This window comes from Labeo rohita, chromosome 14 (genome assembly GCF_022985175.1).
Source record: "Labeo rohita strain BAU-BD-2019 chromosome 14, IGBB_LRoh.1.0, whole genome shotgun sequence".
In the NCBI taxonomy this organism is placed as follows: domain Eukaryota; kingdom Metazoa; phylum Chordata; class Actinopteri; order Cypriniformes; family Cyprinidae; genus Labeo; species Labeo rohita.
In genome coordinates, this window is record NC_066882.1 from 27,293,557 (window position 1) to 27,314,764 (window position 21,208).

Genomic DNA, 21,208 nt, shown 5'->3' on the forward strand with positions numbered 1-21,208 from the left:
AAACATTGCATATTTGTGTAAACACAACAATTCACACAAATAGCTTTAAAGTCCCCATGAAACCAAATTTGAAGTTTATTGGCTTTTATTATGAATATGTTAGCCTTACAGTTGTCTATAAGCTAGTGCGCTCCAAAACAATGACAAAATTCGCATTTACAAGATATAAGCATTCAAAACTTACAGTCTCTAACTTTCGCCAATATGGATCAATGATTTTGATGACATCATCCTGCACCTCAGCTTCTCATCAAATTTTCTGTCCAATCAAATGCCCTATAGAATCCGAAGCATCCTGCCCCCTACACTATAAATAGACGCTGAAGCTGCGGCTAAAACTGGTCACTTGTTAACAGAATTAGTATTTTCTGTACAATGAATTGCACATATTGCACTATAGGGGATATGATTTAGACATTGTAAATATGCGTTTTGTTGGAGCGAATGAAGTCTGGATTCATGCTGTGGTCCACGCTGTGAAATAAAATTCTATTGGCTATTTCAAAAAGGGGGCGGGGCTGCTTGATATGTCCCACCCTGCCTTCCTGTTTAAATTGAAATTACATCAACACATGGAATAACGCTGCGTTTCAAAGCACTTCAGTGGACCTTTAAAGGTCAGCAGGCCTTACATAGTAAAATATAAAAGGGCCTTAAGACAAATACTTCTGAACTTACAAAATTTTGAGCTGCAAATGAAAACATTTGAAACTGATATGCCTACATGTGGTGCAAACTTTACATTAGTAACAATAAGTATGTGCAACAGTACTATTATGGACACCATGTCAAATATTTCTCAGGGCAGCAATGAAACAGAAATGAATGTTTGTTTTTAATAACAGGTGTAAAGATGTCACTGTCCCTTTAAGAGACGCGGGCTGACTGAGCGCATATGCAGCGGCTCCCCGTCATCCTCACTGCTACACTGAGACACAGACGCACAAGATCCGCTGGGATTCCTCCTGATATTCAGCATCACTCGTGCGGTCGGAATGGAGATGTTGAATACTCGACTTAAATAAGGAAAAGTCCTCGCAGAGATCAAGATGGTGTCGTGGATCATTTCGCGGATGGTGGTGTGAGTGTCTATGCGGCGGGCGCGTGTGTGTTTGTGTTGTGTTGCTGCGGATACATGACGCTTTTCAATGGAAATAGAAAATATATTTGCTTATTTTTAATTAAAATCCTTTAATATTATAATTTAAATGGATTTAAATTAATTCGACTACTCGTATAAATTACATAAAGGATCAAAGTAATAATACAAAGCGATGACTTCATCCAGACGAGGGTTCACCATTTGTGTTGCTTGTTGTGTGCATGATTTTTCACCTAGAGCAAAACGCCATATGTATGATATTGTGACTTAATGTACCAAACGTCTCAATAGAGGATAAAAAATGTAGAATAGCTGCTTGAAAGCATACAGGCATGCCAGCTGTTGTGTATATTACACTCATCACATCATCTCCTCCATATGCTGATGTCATCACACTTTCAAATGACCATTTTTAAATCATAAACTCTGGTCATAGACTTATAAGATGGGTTGATGAGGGTGTTTCTGTAAAAAGGCCTACCTGCCTAGCTGATTTGTCCCTGCTGGTAATGTTACGTAATGTAAAGGAGGCCAATCTGGTCCATATGACTCACACATTTCTTGTGTTTGGGTCTCAAATGGGTTCCTAGTGGGATTTACAGTCAGGTGACTTTGATTGGTATTGGATCATACCGGGTCTGCTGACTCGGATTGCTAACTTCCTGATTCATTGATTACGTCAAATACTCAGGCCTTTCTACACAATTCATGTGCAAGTCATATTCCAAAGACTGGGAGAGATTGAATTTGTTGCTGACTTTGGACCTAGGCCATTAGAAACAAACATCAGATATCATTATCATGGTTTTGCAGAATGTCATGGAATGCTCTTTGCTGTGGCTTTAACTTTGGCGAGCAGATGCATTATGGGAATCGGGCTAACAAATGGGACGGAGGGCATGTGGTCTGCCACGCGCCAGAGTGCCTCGCTGTCCTCATGCTTCATTATGCATTAAAAATGGTGCACAGTTTATATGAGCATATGCATTTACAGAATATAATGTACCATATGCATCATCTGTGCAATTATGTTTTAAAAGTGAGAAATGCCAGGTAATTAAAAAAAAAGAATTAAATGAGAAAAAAACTAATTTTGAGAAACTGGGCTTGCAATTGAAATCTACAGGTATAGATAGATAGATAGATAGATAGATAGATAGGTAGTGCAATAAATTTAGGAAAAATTTCGAAAAAAAAAAATTGAAGCATTTTGGATGTTTTTTCCTTCCACTGGTCTCAAACAATATTGTATGGAAAGCCAAATGGCCCTAAATCTCAAAATTTAGCATTGCATGAAAAAACTCTGGCTTTGCCTGTGGTGTCTTGCCTGAAGCCACAGATCACAGAGTGATCGGGACGCACTCATGCCCACTGTCTGCAGCGCATGCAGTGGGTAGGTGTGGTCACGTCCTGTGTCCTGACACATACTGGATCTGCCATTGCAGGACGTTCAGCTTTTGTCACATCAGCACAAAACGCCATGTTTGTGTGTGTGGGAGCATGAGTGAACGAGAGCACGTGTCTGAATGCATGCTGCACATGCGGGGCATCTGCATCTAATCTGGTCCCTTTGTGTGTACATCCGTCTCTGTGCGCTTTGACTCCTTTTCATAAATGATTCACATTTAATGGCTCTCTGATTTGGAGTGTTTGCTTTCAGTAACGTCATCAAGCATGATTGTGTTGGGCTAATGTTGACTGGGATAAGTTTTATGGGTTTGCTTTTCACTAAAGTACAGGTCTGGCTATTTTGACCAGCCACCATCAGTATATTGGATATGTGATTCATAAACTGGATTAAAATGAACCTGAGATATCTGTCCTACCTTTAACACTGTAAATAGGCAGCCGCTTAAGTGTCGTAATTGTGTGCTTTAACTTGAGGTGGTGGGGAAAGTGAAATTGTAGATGCTGAAGTGAGTTGGTGTAATGGTGTGATGAGCTTGTCTGTGTTTGCTGGTTTTGTGTTTAATAAAAGTCTTTCTCTCTGCAGCCTGGCCTTTGGGACCCTCTACCCAGCCTATTCCTCTTATAAGGCTGTGAAGACGAAAAACGTCAAGGAATATGTGAGTATTTCAGTATAGCTTCAGTTAGCTAGATTGAATATACTGTGCTTAATTAATATGTCTAGTTGATGGCAGTTAATAAACACAATGTTGAGGTCAAAAGAACATTCTTACAATGTTATTTTAAAAACATATTTATTAATATAGTGCATTTACTTTCCATGAAGAGAGTACAAAACAGTGCTAAAATGTTATTTTTTTATTTTTATTATTTAACTTATTTAACATATGTATGTAGTGTATACGGTGTGTGTGTGTGTGTGTGTGTGTATATATATATATATATATATATATATATATATATATATGTATATGTTAGAATTAGTGCTGTCAGTTGATTAAAAACATGAAGTAGATAATTGCACATTTTTTAAATTCTGAAATTAATCACGATTAATCGTGCAGTATTGACACATATGGTAAGACACACCAATTCGCAACTTCAAGCAGCAAAACATGCTGTTTTGTACAGCTAAAAATTAGAGATCGACCGATATATCGATTTACTGATACTTTTGCTGATATTTACGCATTTTACTATAATCGGTTATCGGTTTTGTAATATCGGATAACCGATTAACGTTTTGAGAATTACAGGCAGGATCGCCATTTCAGCGCGTCTGAGGGGAGACGAGACAAAAACAAGGGCATACATAGGTAAAGCACTTGCTTAGCTGTAATTAGTAAACTTTATTTAACATAACAGCCATTAATGCACATATTAGATGTGTTACGTAAATGCCTGATATGTAGCTAGTTTATGCAGCTTTGGATCTAAGAAATAGACAAACTCATGTAAGTCATGTAAGATAATCCGTCCTAATAAATACATAAAATTTGTCTGAATTAAATTATATACAGCCATGAATGAGCACATGTTGGAAATGAAAGTGCTTAATTTAATTATCTCTGTTGTGTATATCATTAATCTCATGAAAGTCGCTTTCATTTTGCTGTTCACTCACCGGGTTGATGCTCAGGAAATGTTCCAGCACAGTCACCGCATGTAACTTTTAACAAGATTCACTTGTTTAAAACACCCTAAATTATATTAACATTTACTATATAACCATTATTTCACTAATGCACATCTAAAAAATATTCAACTCTATGGAAATTAATTATTTATTATCTCCGGAAGCGATCTCAGTTTGAGTATAGTTCTGTGTAAACAGCGCTTTGTCAGAATCTAGAACGACAAAATATTAGTGATTCTGACATACCAGTTTAGAAATGCAATAAAATATGTTTTGTTTGTTATATTCCAATATTTTAGAGAATATTATTCAGTGAATTAACATTATCCAGTGAGCTATTCCTCACTCTTTATATTAAACGGCTCATAAACCTACTAAAACCGTAGTTTAAAATGAAGTTGATATGACTCCTGTCCTTTATTTATTTTTTCCATTTGAAAACATTAGACATTCTACATTTGTTTTGCTTAGTGTTGCAGCTGATGCATTTTATAAATAAAAAAATTATAAATAATTTTTTTTTTTTTATAGTTGTGTGTTACAACCACCTGGCTCTGGGTGAAGTAACATTACAAATAAGGGGAGGCCACACATGAAACTAAATTCAACAACTGAACATTTAATCAAAAATAGATCAAATTAATACAAAAATTAAGTATGAATAAACAACAAAAGAAAACAATCCGGGGCTGGAGAGGGAAGACGAATGGCACCAAAGTCCACAGCCACCACTGCTTGCTGAATCTCCTCTTTTTAGCCTAAACGCCAATCACAGGTGACAGTCCACACCTGTCCCCAACTCTCGCTCTATAAAAGACGAAACCACGGCACAACACCACCTAGTGGACAAATGCAAAATAAACACTCTGGCCGTAACATTGTGATATGAAGATTAAGGAGGAAAAATCAAAGTGATGTATGGACTTACTTCACTCAGTCATTTATTTACTTTATAACAGTAAATAAATATCGGTTCTGCATATCGGTTGTCGTCCGTTTGATGTGGTCGGAAAGATGTTCTGCGACTAAATAAATGCACTTGTCAAGAAAAAAAGCGACGGAAGCAGATCCGTACAACAATGTATATTACATACAGCTGACTGATGACAAATATGATGCAAGACAACAACTCCAGAAATGCAGTTATGCCTTAAAATTCAAGATATTTGTGCAAAAAAATGCCCCTGTCTGTGGTGTGTGTGCAACATGGCGGTGTTTACTTTCTGAATTAATCTACATTTTGAACGAATCGTGTGAATCAATGATTCAAAGGCCCGTTCATGAAGAGAGCCGTTTACTTCATTCCTCAATGAATCAGCCATTTGAATTAATCAAATCAAATTAGTGAATGACTCATAAAAACATTTACTTACCTGCTGGCAGATTTAGATTTCTGTTTAGAATATAATTTCATTCAAACAAACAAACAAACAAACAAATAAATAAAACATTAAAGGGATAGTTCACCCCAAAATTTTTTAATTCTGTCATCATTTACTCACCCTCATGTCGTTTCAAATCTTTCTTTTTTTATTTTGCAGTTAATTAGATTAATCAACATTTAATTAATTAATGCAATTGCAATTAATTAAATTCAAAACTTTAATGGACTGACAGCCCTAAATAAAATTAGACCTAACTTTGTTCTCTGTGTGTGTGTGTGTGTTTCTTCCCATTATTATATATTTTTTTTGCCCTCTGGCAATAAAAATGGATACTATATAAACATATTAAAGGGGTCATCGGATGCAAACGTCACTTTTACATGTTGTTTGAACATTAATGTGTGTTGGCAGTGTATGTACACATCTACCCTATAATGATAAAAATCCATGCAGTGGTTTTTAATTAATCTGTAAAAATAATATCCCCTTTTTCAAATCCCCGTTCTCAGATGCCTGTCGTTGTGGCGTCACACCCACAGAGGCCGCTCCCACGATAGTTGATTGACATGAGCGTCTTACCTCAGATCAGCTGTAACAGTCCAGTAACTTTTCATGTTTTGATGCCAAAGCTGGGATGTAAATTAGACAAGAATATCTCAGATTGAGCGATTGAGGTGTTGTGTTGCTGGATGTAATAATGAACATAGTGGTCGTCATTTACTCCCGACATCTGAGCCCCTGAAGATGCAGTGGATTAAGTTTGTTTGTGAAGGGAATGCGCCTCCCGATCTACATATATCCGTCTATGTTCGCACAAATCATTCATGATCCAGCTTCACTTATAGCAGAAGTTTTTTTATGAATCTCGTTTTTTTATGAATCTTTGCGATCGCCTTCCTTATAACGTGGTAGTTAGGAAGTTTAGTGGCTAAACGCGGCTAAAGTAAACAAGATCGTCACTCCACAGAGAGAAGAGAGGGGCGGGGTGAGCAGAGCTCATTTGCATTTAAAGGAACAACCCCTTAGAATGAGATGATTTTTGCAGAGCTGATTTTGACAAGGTAAAAAGGGTGTTGTTTTACAAAACCATTGAGAATTTTTAACCAAAGTATATTAGAGACTTTTCATTAAGATCCTAAAGAATCATATCAACTTGTGGAAAATGGGCATCCGATGACCCCTTTAATGAAAATCTAGGTTTAAGGTTCTAAAAAATATAATGTGCAGGTGGGTTGTAGATTCAGTGTTAACTAAACTAGTTTGGCACCTGATGATGGTTGTTGGTTATTTTTTTTTCTACATTTTATTTTTTTTCTTTTACAGTATCTTTGGTTACAAAGTTGACTGGATTCAAAATACATTTATCAAATGCATAAGTAAACTATTAACATAAGTCTTGAAAGAAATTTGTTGTGCCTTTTATCATTCATTGCTTCAAAGAACAAAACACCATTTTGCACCCTATACTATTGGGAATGGGAGATAATATTTTCTATAATAATATGTAATAAATAAATAAATAAATAGTTGATAGTGTGTGTATATAGTATAAAATAATTACATATATATATATTTTTTTATATAATTGGTTTTTTTTTTAGAAACAATATTTCTTTTGGAGTCTCAGGTTACTGGTTGCTATGGAAACCACCAAAGCAGTGGTTTGCCCCCTCAGACACCATTTTTAGCATCTTTCTCATCTGTATTACAAACAGCACTACCTTCCATTCACTTATAAATATTCAGTAAAACAGTTTGGATAGTTTATAACCTTTTATTCTTCTGTTGACTTGTGGTGCTGAATCAATAAATGCACAAGCAGTTTTGGATGACCATAGTGATGTCATATCCTAATTACCCAAATGGATATTAATCTTATTGGCAGTACAGATGAACACATAACTGTCTGTGTAGTGCAGTGGCAACTGTTATTTTTTCATAAGGCAGTCATGCATAACACACAAGGCTATATTCGGCAAGAACATGTGACCTGATGCCATGATGTCATGTACACACGTGCTTGAATCTAACATCTGTGTGTGTTTCTATCCTCAGGTGAAATGGATGATGTACTGGATAGTATTTGCGTTATTTACGACAGCAGAGACGATCACAGATATGCTTCTCTCTTGGTCAGTCAACTGTTAATACTATTTTTTTTTTTTTTTTTATAAACTATTTCGGATTTCATATCATGCTATATACTGTACATTTGATTTTTCACAAATTTAGAGATATTACTTTTTTATAGAAAATAAGCAACATATTTTTTTTTAAGTAATGTTGTCTTCATTATTATTATTAATGATCATTAAATTAATGAAACTTTTATTGGATTTATTTGTTAAATGTTGACCTCCCATTTTCCAGGTTTCCGTTTTATTTTGAGCTGAAGATTGCCTTTGTTATCTGGCTGTTGTCCCCATACACCAAGGGCTCCAGCGTGCTGTACCGCAAGTTTGTGCACCCCACGCTCTCCAATAAAGAGAAGGTACAAATGAACATGCTTCATTGAATATAATCGAACTCTTGTTAAAGGTTTTATTTTTGAAACAAAAAATGCATTTGCAAAAATTGTTTTTCATAAAAACTTTCCTGAACACTCCAGCAGAGTAATGGATTTGTGTTGCATGACGTATATATTTGTTACAGGAAATTGATGAGTACATAACCCAGGCTAAAGACCGCAGTTATGAGACCATGATGCGGTTTGGGAAGAGAGGACTCAACATTGCTGCCACTGCAGCAGTCACAGCCGCCACAAAGGTGAAATCACTTAGATGTTGTTTTAGATAAAGTATGTCTTTGTGGGTCCTGGGGCCAGTGAGAAAGTATTTTTATTTTTTTTATTTTTCTCAAAAAATAATTAATTTCTGTAATAATTATTTTACTGTATTTGTAAAAATACAGTAAAACTAGTGAGATGTAGTGTGAAAAATAATAAAATTTAAAAAAAAAAAAAATTGTAAAATTTTGTAAAAAATGTGTAACTTTTCTATTTAAATAAATTTTAAGATGTAATTTATTCCTGAGATGTAAAGCTGAATTTTCAGCATCATTACTCCAGTCTTCAGTGATTCTTCAGAAATCATTCTGAAATCCTAATTGGCTGCTTATTGTCAATTAAAACAAACAAGCAAACAAACAAACATGATACATTTTTTTTTCTTCAGGATTATTTGATGAATAGAAAGTTCAAAAGAACAATTTATTTAAAACTGTTTTTTTTTTTGTAATATTATAAATGTTTGTACTGACACTTTTGGTCATTTTAATGTGTCCTTAATTATTAAAAGTATTAATTTCTTTAAAAAAGTAAGTAAAAATTTCTAAGAATTTCTAAAAAATAAAATAAACCTTTTTTTTTGTGGTGGGGGCCAATGAAAATATATTGAGGGTAAGTAAAATTGTGACATGCTGGTCCAGCATAAAAATAAAAAAAATCTTATTATTGAGATGCTATTTTGAAGAGTAGATTCTTTCTTTCTTTCTTTCTTTCTTTCTTTCTTTCTATTATGTAAAGTTGAGAAAGAAACATATCTTCATGTATTTCCCATAGTGTAGGGCAGGGTCACTGTTCAATACACCTTTATCTTTTATTCAAGCTGTGCAAAGAACTTTATTGTCATATGTGCAAGTACACTATAATTGTTATGTGTATTGAATAAGATTATGCATTTGTAATATATGAGTCTTTTGTGTTATTGAACTGCAGGGTCAGGGTGTGTTATCAGAGAAGCTGCGTAGTTTCAGCATGCAGGATCTGACTCTGATTCAGAACGAGGACGAGCTGCAGCTGGACGGCACAGATGATACACACACTGCTGCCACGCTACCTCGGGCTAAAACAGCCACACGTACAGGTAACATACACACAGAATCTAACTTTATTGGCTAAACACACAGTTAGTGTTTGGTCGTAGCAACTGTATTTACTAACAGGTGTGACTCCTTAAATCGAATCCTGAACATACAGTTGCAGACAAGTGCGGATTGAAAAATAACCAAAGTAAAGTAACCGAAGTTAACTCTGCTTCTTTAATACCTGTAACTATAGTGACGGATAACTCTAGTTAATATCAGCCCATATTTATAACAGTCAGTCCTGTTCAAACACACACACATGCAGGTCAGTGAGGTGTGTGTGTGTTTGCTGACTCATTGAAAGCCGCTCTGCAGGCGGCCATTGTCTCGGCCTGTTTTTAATGCTGATGCTGATGTGACCAGCATGTGATTCAGCTGCCTACTGGCTGAGAGAGAGGAGGGGCCAATCTGCCAGAGTTTGTTCATATGCAACTGCACACTGTTTTCAGTTTGTTGGATGAGTTTCAGAGCGGTTCAGGACTGTGCAGAGCTTGGCCTCTTTAAATACCGAGACGTCATGAGACTTGCAGGTCGCCGAAGGTCGTGAACCCTGTGTGAGGCTTTACAGCAAACACAAAGAAAGTCTGTGGTAGAATCATTCAGAGTTCCTCCGAGGTGATCATTTCAATAATGAGACGTGTAGTGATTTTATTAGCCCTCGGAGCTCCTTCACTGAATTATAGAGCGTCAAAGCTACATTGTGAATGGACAAGCAAAAGGCTCTTCTAAAGAAGCCTTTGTGCTTCAGGCTTTGAATGAGGTTTGGCAAGCTTTAAATGTCAGGGAGAGTCCGTTCACACCGCTGTGTCAAAGAGCCAGTGATCACATTGCAAGACAGATTTTATGGTTGTGTTTGATTTGGTTGATTCATTTTAGTTCATGACCTCTTAAAGGGGTAGTTCACCCGCAAAAAAAAAAAAAAAAAAAGTCATTAATTACTCATCCTCGTGTCATTCCAAACCTGTAAGGCTTTTGTTAATCTTCAGAGCACAAACTATGTTCGTTTTGATGAAATCCAAGAGCTTTCTGACCCTGCGTAGACAAAAATGCGACTGGTTTGGAACGACATAAGGGTGAGTAATTAATTACAGAATTTTCCATTTTTGGGTGGACTATCCCTTTAAGGTGGCTCATATCAGACTCTGGTCTAAGCAGGAAAGTTCTAAACTGGACTTTTTATTGTATTGTAACAATTTCCTAATATCAATGAATGAATTTTTTGTAATGTAGTCAGTCGATTACAGTATTAACTAATAAATCACGCATTTTTCTGTAATTATATTGAGTTTAGCATTCAAATTTGTAATCAAAAAATGTATTTTCACATTGAACCTCCAAATTAATGCAGAAACATCATAAAGAAATCTTTTTTCTACACTCTAAAAATGCTGGGTTAAAAACAACCCAACTTGGGTTATTTGGCAACCCAGCGCTGTGGGTAAATATTGGACAGAACGCATGTTGGGTTATTTTGACCCAGCTGGTTGGGTTAAATGTTTTTACCAAACATGCTGGAAAATTTTAAGTCAACATGGACTGGAACTTGTAAAAAAAAGTATATATATACAATTTACAGCACAGTAAAGATATTATAAATGAAATAAAATGTGTACAAACCTTCATTTTACTGAAGAAGTACACCAAATCGGCGGCGCTGAGAACCGCTTTAAAAAAATAACCCAGCATTAAAAATGACCCAGCAATTCAGAAAAACTACCCAGCACCTGGGTAAAAATATTAAACCCAATCAAAAATGACCCAACAAGTTGAACCCAGCAATTGGGTTAAAAAATAACCCAGCACCTGGGTAAAAATGTTAAAAACAATCCCATACAATGACCCAACAGGCTGAACCCAGCATTTGGTTTACAAAAAATAACCCAACATTTTTTTCAGAGTGTAAGTACTGTAAAAAAAAAATAAAAAATTTTAATCAATTTCTGAGGATAAAATGAGTCAAGTTAACATTGCAGTAAAATTTGTGCCGTAATTTTAACAATTTCTTATTGTATTCTAATGTTCTCTAAACTGTTACAGAACACAAAAATATTCTAAAATCTAAATTTAGCTTTGCTTTTAATATGGTGTGCTGTATATTGTATATATATAGTAGTATAGTGATGCTTCTGTCTCTGTCAATATCAGCTTTATATGTTTGAAGATTTCCCCCCCAAGTTTATTTTGCTTAATTTTGGCAATAAATAAGAATTACTTCACAGAGGTTAGGGGCAGTGCACAGATAGCATGATCATGCTGTGATCATACATGCCAAGCAAAAGATGTGAACAAAAAAAATTAAAAATCTGACATTCATCTGTGGTGAGAATGTAGCTTTAAAGACCTACTCCAAATCTGGCTCTTCAAGTAATTTACCTCAGAATGATGAGAAGGAAAAAGAAAAAAAAAATGTGGTAAAGCACATGCTGCAGAGTTGAAAGTGATATAATGTCTAAACGGTGTCCATCTTTGTTATTTTCTTTAGTTCGTGCCACACCCATACCGGCTGACACTGAATCGCAGCTCAGCTCTCGCTCTGATGACCAGTCAGATAGCAGGACGGAGCATTCAGATGAAGATGCTGCAGATAAGGCCCCCAAACGCACCACAAGCGTCAGAGCAGCCAAGAAACCAGCCGCTGCCAAGACAGAGGTACACAATTCATTTGCTGTTTCTTTCATCACCCTTATTTTCTTGGACTCATGGATACACACTAATTATGCAAGAATGATGTATTCAGACTTTCAAGTGTACAGTTACAGTGTGGAAGTGTGAGGAAAAACAGACACATAATCTTGATGGTGTCCCGTAGTTTGTTTTCACTTAAAACAAACTGTATTATTTAAAGCACTTGGTTTTTTGTGACACTTGGGACTGTTTAGCATTTGTCGATTTTGTCTGGAAGATGCAGTATTCAGGAAAGCAGAAGTGTTTAAAACAACTAGAACGTCATCCATTATTTGCTTGTACTTTTCCCTATATCCCTTTTGTTTTTCTGAGGCGTTAACCTCAGAAAAATGAATTGGCAAGTTTTTTTCTTCCACTGAATGCAAAAGACATGCTTAGCAGATAAATATATCCACTATAAGCTGATGTGGAGAATTCTGAAACTGCTGAAATGAGATGGAGTAAAATATTGCGTTGATGTTTTATTTTATTAAAGTGTTAGTTCACTCAACAATGAAAATACTGTTGTTAATTACTCACCCTCTTGTTGTTCCAAACCCGTAAAACCTTTGTTTATCTGTGGAGCACAAATTAAGATATTTTTGATGAAATCCAAGAACTTTTTGACCCTGCAAAGACAGCAACACAACTGACACGTTCGAGGCCCAGAAAGGTAGTAAGGACATCAATAAAATAGTCCATGTGACATCAGTGGTTCAACTGTAATTTTACAAAGCTATGAAAATAATTTTTGTGCACAAAGAAAACAAAAATAACGACTTTATTCAACAATTCTTCGCCTCAGTGTCACCCTAGCACCATTATGGAGGTTATCATGAGACATCCGCATGGTGCTGCTGACATTGTTCTGTGCACACAAAATGTAATCTTGTAGCTTCGTAAAATTGCAGTTGAACCACTGATCTCACATGAACTATTTTATCGATGTCCTTACGACCTTTCTGGGCCTTGAACGTGTCAGTTGCGTTGCTGTCTATGCAGGGTCAAAACGTTCTTAAAGGAGAAGTCCACTTCCAGAACAACAATTTACAAATAATTTACTCACCCTCTTGTTATCCAAGATGTTCATGTCTTTCTGTCTTCAGTCGTAAAGAAATTATGGTTTTTAAGGAAAACATTTCAAAACATTTTCTCCATATAATAGACTTCACTGGTGCCCAGAATTTGAACTTCCAAAATGTAGTTTAAATGCAGCTTCAAATGGCTCTAAATGATCCCAGTCGAGGAAGAAGGGTCTTATCTAGTGGAACGATCGGTCATTGTTTTCAAAAAATAAAGATTTGTATACTTTTTAAGCACAAAAGCTTGCATAGCACAGGCTCTGGGATGCGTGTTCTTGAATGATCCGTTCATTTTGAACGAATCTTTAATGTGACTCGGGAAGAACGAGTCGTCTTGGGGATTGATTCGTTCAGTCGCGCATGCGCAACGTCCTTTTAGGTTCTGTATTGGAATTAGTTCACCTGTTTCGAGTTTTCGGGTTTTTCGAGTCGTTCAAATCGTTCATCTTATGGAGCTGTCACGTGATGCTGATTTTGCTAAAATGAATGAAATTACTTGAAAAAAGATTCCTTCATTTTACTAAAAAATGAGTCGGTAAAATGATCCGAACTTCCCATGACTAATATGAGTCACGTCTTCGAATCACCACAAGTTCAAAGTCTGTGTACTCTGGCTCAAACAGTTAGAGTATGTCGAAAAACTCCATGTTATTTCTCCTACAACTTCAGAATCGTCTAACATCGTTGTACCTTTTTGTTTGTAAACAGCGTTTGACTTACTTGCACTTTCTTAGTCTTTGCGTGTTCACCTTGTAAACACTGGGTCTGTAGTTCCGCCTACGTCCACTTGACCTTCCAACGTGATTCAATAGTATGTGAGCGCACATCCCAGAACCTGTGCTACACAAGCTTTTGTGCTTAAATTGGTGCTATCAGGGCACCAATGAAGTCCATTATATTGAGAAAAATCCTGAAATGTTTTCCTCAAAAAACATAATTTCTTCACGACTGAAGACAGAAAGACATGAACATCTTGGATGACAAGGGTGCGAGTACATTATTTGTAAATTGTTGTTCTGGAAGTGGACTTCTCCTTTAATGCGTTTTTGTACCTTGACCTTGGTAAGACCCTTGCTGTCAGAAAGCTCTCATATTTCATCAAAAATATCTTCATTTGGGCTCTGTAGATGAACAAAGGTCTTATGGGTTTGGAACAGCATGAGGGTGAGTAATTAATGACAGAATTTTAAACTATACCTTTAACTTATTTTGTCTCTAGTAGTTTGTGGTTTGTGTTTACCAATGTTAATGCAAGCAAATCAAGCAAACTCTTCATTTTATTTATTTATTTATTTATTTATTATTTTTCAGATTTTATGTTGCAGCCTTGTGGTAAATGATTTTTTTTTACTTTAGTCTACATGCCACATGCCATAATGACAAAGCAAAAATCAGATATGTGATAAGCATCCCATTTCTCCAGATCTTTGAGATGTTTCTACATTTTGATTGGAATAAAATAATAAAACAAGGCATTTATTTGGAATGATTTGGAAAGGCACAAACCTGTCTAGGTTTGCTGAGGCACAGATCTAGGTAAGGCTACAACAAATTCTGCTGCATTAAATGTTCCCAAGAGCCCAGTGGGTCCTTAATTCTTAAAGGTCAGAGGATTAGAACAACCAAACCGAGCCAATGGCTCATGAGGGTAAAAGAGGTCACCAAGAACCTGATGATCACTCTTGAGCTTCAGAGATCATGTGTGGAGATGGGAGGACAGCCTCGCTGTGACACGCCACCAATCTGAGCTTTATAGGAGAGTGGTCAAATGAAAGCCTTTCCTCAGTGCATGACACCAAGGCACCTAAAACGCCTAAAGGACTTCCATATTTAGAAAAACAAGATTAAATGCTCTGATAGACCTCTATCCCAAGCTTCATGTCTGGAGAAAACCAGCACAGTACTGTCTTAACAGAGGTGATAGCATCATATTGTGGAGGTAGGGAATGGAGGACTTGTCAAGTTGGAAGGAAAAATGAACACAGCAGAGATATCCTAATTGAAAACCTGGTCCTGAGCACTCAGAAACTCAGACAGGCCTGAAGTTTCACCTTCCAACATGACATCTTAAGCACACGTTGAAATGCAGGAGTGCCTTAAAGGGATAGTTCACTCAAAAATGAAAATTACCCAATGATTGAATCACCCTAAAGCCATCCTAGGTGAATATGACTTTCTTCTTTCAGACGAATATAATCAGGATTATATAAAAAAAAAAATGCCTTGGCTCTTCCAGACTTTATAATGGCAGTGAATAGGGTTTAAGATTTTTCATAAATCGATCATAAAAAGAACTCCACATGGCTCCAGGGGGGTTAATAAAGGCCTACTGAAGCGAATCAATGTGTTTGTGTAAGAAAAATATCCATATTTAAAATTTTATAGACTGTAAATCTCTAGCTTATGCTAACTGTTGAACGCACATTCACAAGAGAATGGCGTTCCAGTGGATGATGTCCCAGATAGCACATCTGCAAGATGTCTGTTAAAGATGGCTTGATCTGGAAAGCATCTGCTGTGTACGGACATCTGACAGACATCTGTAAGATGTCAGTTTTACATACATTCTAAATCACAAACATTTTAGAGACATCTAATAGACTTCTATTTGACATCTAATAGGAAGCGTCCCATAGACGTATTGCAGATGAGCAAACACTCTAAAAAATATGTCTTCCAGATGTAAATGCAGATGTCAAATAGACGTCTCCCAGATGTGTGTGCGCTATCAGGGGTAGGACGTTGTTAGCTCTGGTGAGAATATGCTAGTCGTGAGAACCAAGTTTTGTTTACAGCAAAGGAAAACCACGTGAGGAAGTAAATTGTTTTGGCTATACTCTACATTTTATTATTCTTAAAATGGTGCATTCGTGTGCATATCCGGGATGCTTTAACATAGCTAAAGTCATGTTCGTCACTTCTTGCCTTTATTAACCCTCAGAGATGGATAGACAGAATTTCTTGGGCTTCAAAATCTCAACCCCTATTCACTGCCATTTATAAAGAAGAAGAGCCAGGACAATTTTAGTTATAACTCTGATTGAATTCATTTGAATGAAGAAAGTCATATACACTTAGGATGACTTAAGGGTGAGTAAATCATGGGATATTTTTCATTTTTGGGTGAGCTATCCCTTTAAGGAGAATTCTGTCCCAGTCACAGGGCATTCAACCAAACATCCAATCAATCCAACCAAACATCTCTGGAGAAAATGGCTGTCCACAGATGGTCTCCAACCAACCTGACAGAGCTTGAGATGTGCATATCTTGTTGCATCATACCCAACAAAACTTGAGGGTATCATTAATAAATCAGGTTATTTCCCTGTAGTGATGTCAAAATATAATTATTTGCGTATCTGACTCCGAGTATTCCATACATTGTCAGTTCTGATTGTTAAATGAGAAGTTTGCTTCCAGAACAAAAATGTACAGATAATTTACTAACCCCCTTGTCATTCCAGGATGTTGTCTTTCTTGTTTTCAGTCGATTAAAAAATTGTTTCCTGAGAGAAAAAAAAATCAGGAATTTTCTCCATATAATGGACTTCAATGGTGCCCCCAAGTTTGAACTTACAAAATGCAGTTTAAATGCAGCTTCAAATGGTTGCAAACGATCCCAGCCGAGGAAGAAGGGTCTTATTTAGCAAAACGATGTCATTTTCGAAACAAATTGACAATTTATGTACTTTTTAACCTCAAACGCTCGACTTGTGTAAGTCTGCATGAACTCTTTTTTTTTCTGGTTCAATACGTTCAAGACAGTTAGGGTATGTTGTTAAACTCCCATCTTGTTTTCTTCCTCAACTTCAAAATCGTCCTACATCACTGCAGAAGTACCAACCCAGTGTTTACAAAGTGAACATGCAAAGATCGAACACCCTTAACAAAAAAATGGTAAAACAGTGATGTAGGATGAATTTGACATTGAAGAAGAAAACGAGACAAGAGTTTTTTGACATACCCTAACTGTATTGACCAAGATTACACAGACTAGGTGTGCACATCGTAGAGACGAGACAAGATGAGCATTTGAGGTTTAAAAAGTATATAAATTGTCAATTTGTTTCGAAAACGACCGATCGTTTTGCTAGATAAGACCCTTTTTCCTCGGCTGGGATAGTTTATAGCCCTTTGAAGCTGCATTTTGGAAGATCAAACTTCGAGGCACCATTGAAGTCCACCATATCAAGAAAATATCTGAAATGTTTTCCTGAAGTAACATAATTTCTTATTGACTGAAGAAAGAAAGACATGAACATTGTGGATGTCAAGAGGGTGAGTAAATTATCTGTAAATTTTTTCTGGAAGTGTTCTTCTCCTTTAAATCAAGCTTGCAACATGTCAGCGGGAAAGGGGTCATATATTATTCTCTCATGCAGTTATAATACAGCATTTTGACTAAACTCTACTTCTGCTGCATGAGATGAGAATATTTATTTATTGTGTTTACATGCCATGCAAAATCAGAGTAAGAGGCAAAAAATGACCTGTGTCGACCAGTTTATGCTTACGCCGTTTATGACCTTTCTCCGTTAAAAGAAAACGGGTTGCCACGTTTACATTACATTTTCGGCTTATTAAGCATAATCTGCTTAAAGTAGAAGTCCCATCTAGAACAAAAATTTACAGATAATGTACTCACCCCCTTGACATCAAAGATGTTCATGTCTGTCTGTCTTCAGTCAATAAGAAATGTTTCTTCAGGAAAACAATTCAGGCATTTTCTCGATATAGTGGACTTCAATGGTCTTTCTTCAGTCGTAAAGAAATTGTTTTTTGAGGAAAACATTTCAGCATTTTTTTCTCCATATAATGGACTGATATGGTGCCTCGAGTTTGCACTTCCAAAATACAGTTTAAATTAAACGATCCCAAATGCGGGTGTAAATGATCCCAGCCGAGGAAGAAGGGTCTTATCTAGCGAAACGATCATTATTATTTTTTTTTTAAATAATACAATTGATATACTTTTTAATGTCAAACGCTCGTCTTGTCTTACTCTGCCTGAGCTCTGTTTTTTTTCCGGTTCATGACAGTTAGGGTATGTCTCAAAACTCTCATCTCATGTTCTCCCTCAACTTCAAAATCGTCCTATATCGTTGTTTTTCCTTTTTTATTAAGGGTGTTTGATGATATTTGCATGTTCACTTGAATGATTTTTGAAGTTGAGGGAGAAAATACGATTAGAGTTTTACATACCCTAACTGTCTTGAGTCAGAATACACAGAGTTCAGGCAGAGCAAGACAAGACAAGCATTTGAGATTTAAAAAGTATTTAAATTGTTTTTTTTTTAAATAAAAATAACAGATCGTTTCACTAGATAAGACCCTTCTTCCTCAGCTGGGATCATTTGAAGCCGCATTTAAACTGCATTTTGGAAGTTCAAACTTGGGGCACCATAGAAGTCCATTATATGGAGAAAAATCCTGAATTGTTTTCCTCAAAAACATAATTTCTTTATGACTGAAGAAAGAAAGACATTAACATCTTGGATGACAAGGGGGTAAGTACATTATCTGTAAATATTTGTTCTGTAAGTGGACTTTTCCCTTTAAGAACATTCAAGTAAATGCACTCAATGTGATTTTGCTATACTAGTAAAATACTAATTTAGCATAAAGGTTCTGGTCACATTTATCATTTGATCTTGAAATTTTCCAGGTGAAATCCAGTCGTTTGTTATGTGTTTTGGAATGTAGCGTGAGGATGAAAGAATTCCACATGCATATTTTAGCATCAGGTTCAAGTTGGTCATTTGCTACGTCAACCAAAAGAAAGCTACATGGTTTGAAAGTGACTTATGTGTAAGCAGACACTATCGCTACACTGACAATAAACATCAGATGGTGAAATTTCGCTGTCGTTTCACTAGTGTGATACACCTTAAGTCTGCGACATAAAGCGAAGGGTCTGAATACTTTCTGAATGCACTTCGGTCTGTTACATCATCCCACACGAATGTAAACCAGAATGAGATATTTCTGTTTATTTTCTGTATACACATTTTTCCATGCCTTCGAGTGTGTGCTGTCAAGCACATGCCTTCACTGAATTGCGTTCATCCAGTTGCTCAGGAAGGCCTTGTTATAACCATAAAAGGTATTAATACTCTTATTTTTCTTTTTTTTCCTTTACCAACATATCCTGCTGTCATCCCCAGCAGACCACCAAGGCAGTGAAGAAACAGCCAAAGAAGAAAACCACCACCACCACGGCCAACAACAATGCTGAATCACCATGAGTCACATTACGTTTATCTATCTCTGGACAACACACACATTCACCTGCTTTCCCAGACTAACATTAGTGCTCTTCGCTTCTACAAATACATTCTTACAACTGCAGATACACACGTAAGATGCATCGCCTGAGGCTGTTTTTATCTAGTAGGTTTAATGCGGTGAAAAAGTTGCATTCATTTTGTGTTATCACTTCCGTAAGCCTGGATCTTGTCTTATTCTCTGTAGGCCTTAATAATAGAGGGCGTCTCTGTAAAGCATGAGATCGGAAAGCAGTGCCTGCACATCAACACTACTAAACCAACTCTCCCTTATAACCACAAAATCCATCCCAGAGCTTCATGTTTTCCATAATACAGGCCAATTCCTCTTTTTTTAGCATGTAGGACACACACTATGGGACGAACAAGAATCAGGAACAGAGAAATCGGCCTATTAAACGAACAGACTTGATTTCCACACAAGTACAGCGTCCATAGAGAGTTCTGGAGTTGCCCAGAGCACTTCTGTTCTCATTCCGGGTCACAAAACATCCCGAGATCTGTTGTGAATATTCATGATCAAAGAGGTCAGATGTCTACTGGAAGCTGCAGGCACTCAAACGCTCTTGCCGTTAATAGCGCTTTTGTCAGCTGGGGCTGGAGGCGTCCAGCACACATAAGCTACCCCTTGTGCTAATTTTACATTCGTGTAGTGTGATGTTACACACTCTGAATATTATAAAACCTTTGGCCAAGTGGTAGATAAGACAGCAGGTGTCATCTGGTGTTTTGCTAGTGTGCAAGATGAAAACAGAATCACATGTTGGCGAGTTAAAAGACAAGATTTCTCTGTCTTGAGTAATCGGTTTCTAAAGACTGTTGATTTTAAGTCAGCCAGGCTTTGTGTTGTTGTGGCTTGCTTAGCGAACTCAAATATTCCATATCAGTAAGTACTGAACAGACTAGGTTGGCACGGTGCGACGTTGAAAATCATCTTAAAAGGTGCTTTTAGAAAATATGCTGGCTTGAAACCTTCCGGTCCTTTTTTAAAAGGCATCTTTCTTTTTTAAATTGGATCCTGTGAACCAAGTTTATTCGAAACTGCATGTAGCCCTAAATCCAGATGTGGGCAGTTGTGTTTCCCAGCACAGCTGTTCAGAATTTAAAGATCTTAACTTCAACTGCAGTTTGAAGGACGGTGTTTTGCATTGCAACATGTAATATCACTGAGAGCTGGTAGGGGGCGCTACTGTATAGGAAAAGAGCACACTGCTCTCTCTCTGTGTGTTAGATTGAATGATTACACATGGGAAGCAGTTATGAATTATAATGCATTTAGATCTTGTGTTAATTAGCTGAAATTGACCTGAAACATGTTAATTTGTATAATAATATTGACTGTACAAAATGTCTGCCTTACTCTGATAGGCTTTTAAGTTAAACATTTTTCTTTTTTGAAGTTTACATTTAGTTTGTCACCTTACTAGGGTACGATGTACAGAAACATTTTTTTTGTAAAAAAGTGCTGTTTGTTTTGTGCATATTCGTGTGGTGTTTTAATTCACAAGTCTTCTCTCTGCCTTTTTTTTTTTTTTTGTTTGTTTGTTTTTTTGTATTAACATGATATGCTATTTGGTCTTAGGAAGAATAGGGGACGATTGCGTGTGAAGGACTGATGGTCATTTTACAGTTCATTTTAACATATGCCAGTCTTGCATTTAGTAGTTATTAGCAGATAGATGTTTCTGTAGAAACATGCGGTTTAGAAATAACATGCGGTGATGCTGTCATCGTGACGCATTGTTGTCTTAACTATCATCATGATCTTTAATTCAGTGTTGCTG

The 21,208-nt window shown here is 36.5% G+C and overlaps 1 protein-coding gene across 2 annotated transcripts; it reads left to right on the forward strand.

Moving 5' to 3' along the window:
* Positions 1 to 891: 891 nt before the first annotated feature.
* On the forward strand, positions 892 to 20,756 carry reep2 (receptor accessory protein 2). 2 transcript variants are annotated; one of them, XM_051127286.1, is made up of 8 exons: positions 892 to 1,081; positions 3,096 to 3,168; positions 7,586 to 7,662; positions 7,901 to 8,021; positions 8,183 to 8,296; positions 9,246 to 9,393; positions 11,877 to 12,043; positions 19,305 to 20,756. In XM_051127286.1, exons 1-8 carry the CDS (start codon positions 1,050 to 1,052, stop codon positions 19,383 to 19,385), a joined length of 813 nt encoding a protein of 270 aa, XP_050983243.1. In that variant the 5' UTR covers positions 892 to 1,049; the 3' UTR covers positions 19,386 to 20,756. The 2 variants fall into 2 exon arrangements, with proteins under 2 accessions (XP_050983243.1, XP_050983244.1); XM_051127287.1 differs by having other exon boundaries at positions 19,308 to 20,756.
* Positions 20,757 to 21,208: the final 452 nt, after the last annotated feature.

Excerpts from the sequence above, each read along its gene's own strand:
- reep2 (XM_051127286.1), top strand. The coding sequence starts at position 1,050 with ATGGTGTCGTGGATCATTTCGCGGATGGTGGT. Across the intron at positions 8,297-9,245 it reads CAGTCACAGCCGCCACAAAG|GGTCAGGGTGTGTTATCAGA; the intron begins GTGAAATCACTT and ends ATTGAACTGCAG. Across the intron at positions 9,394-11,876 it reads TAAAACAGCCACACGTACAG|TTCGTGCCACACCCATACCG; the intron begins GTAACATACACA and ends TATTTTCTTTAG.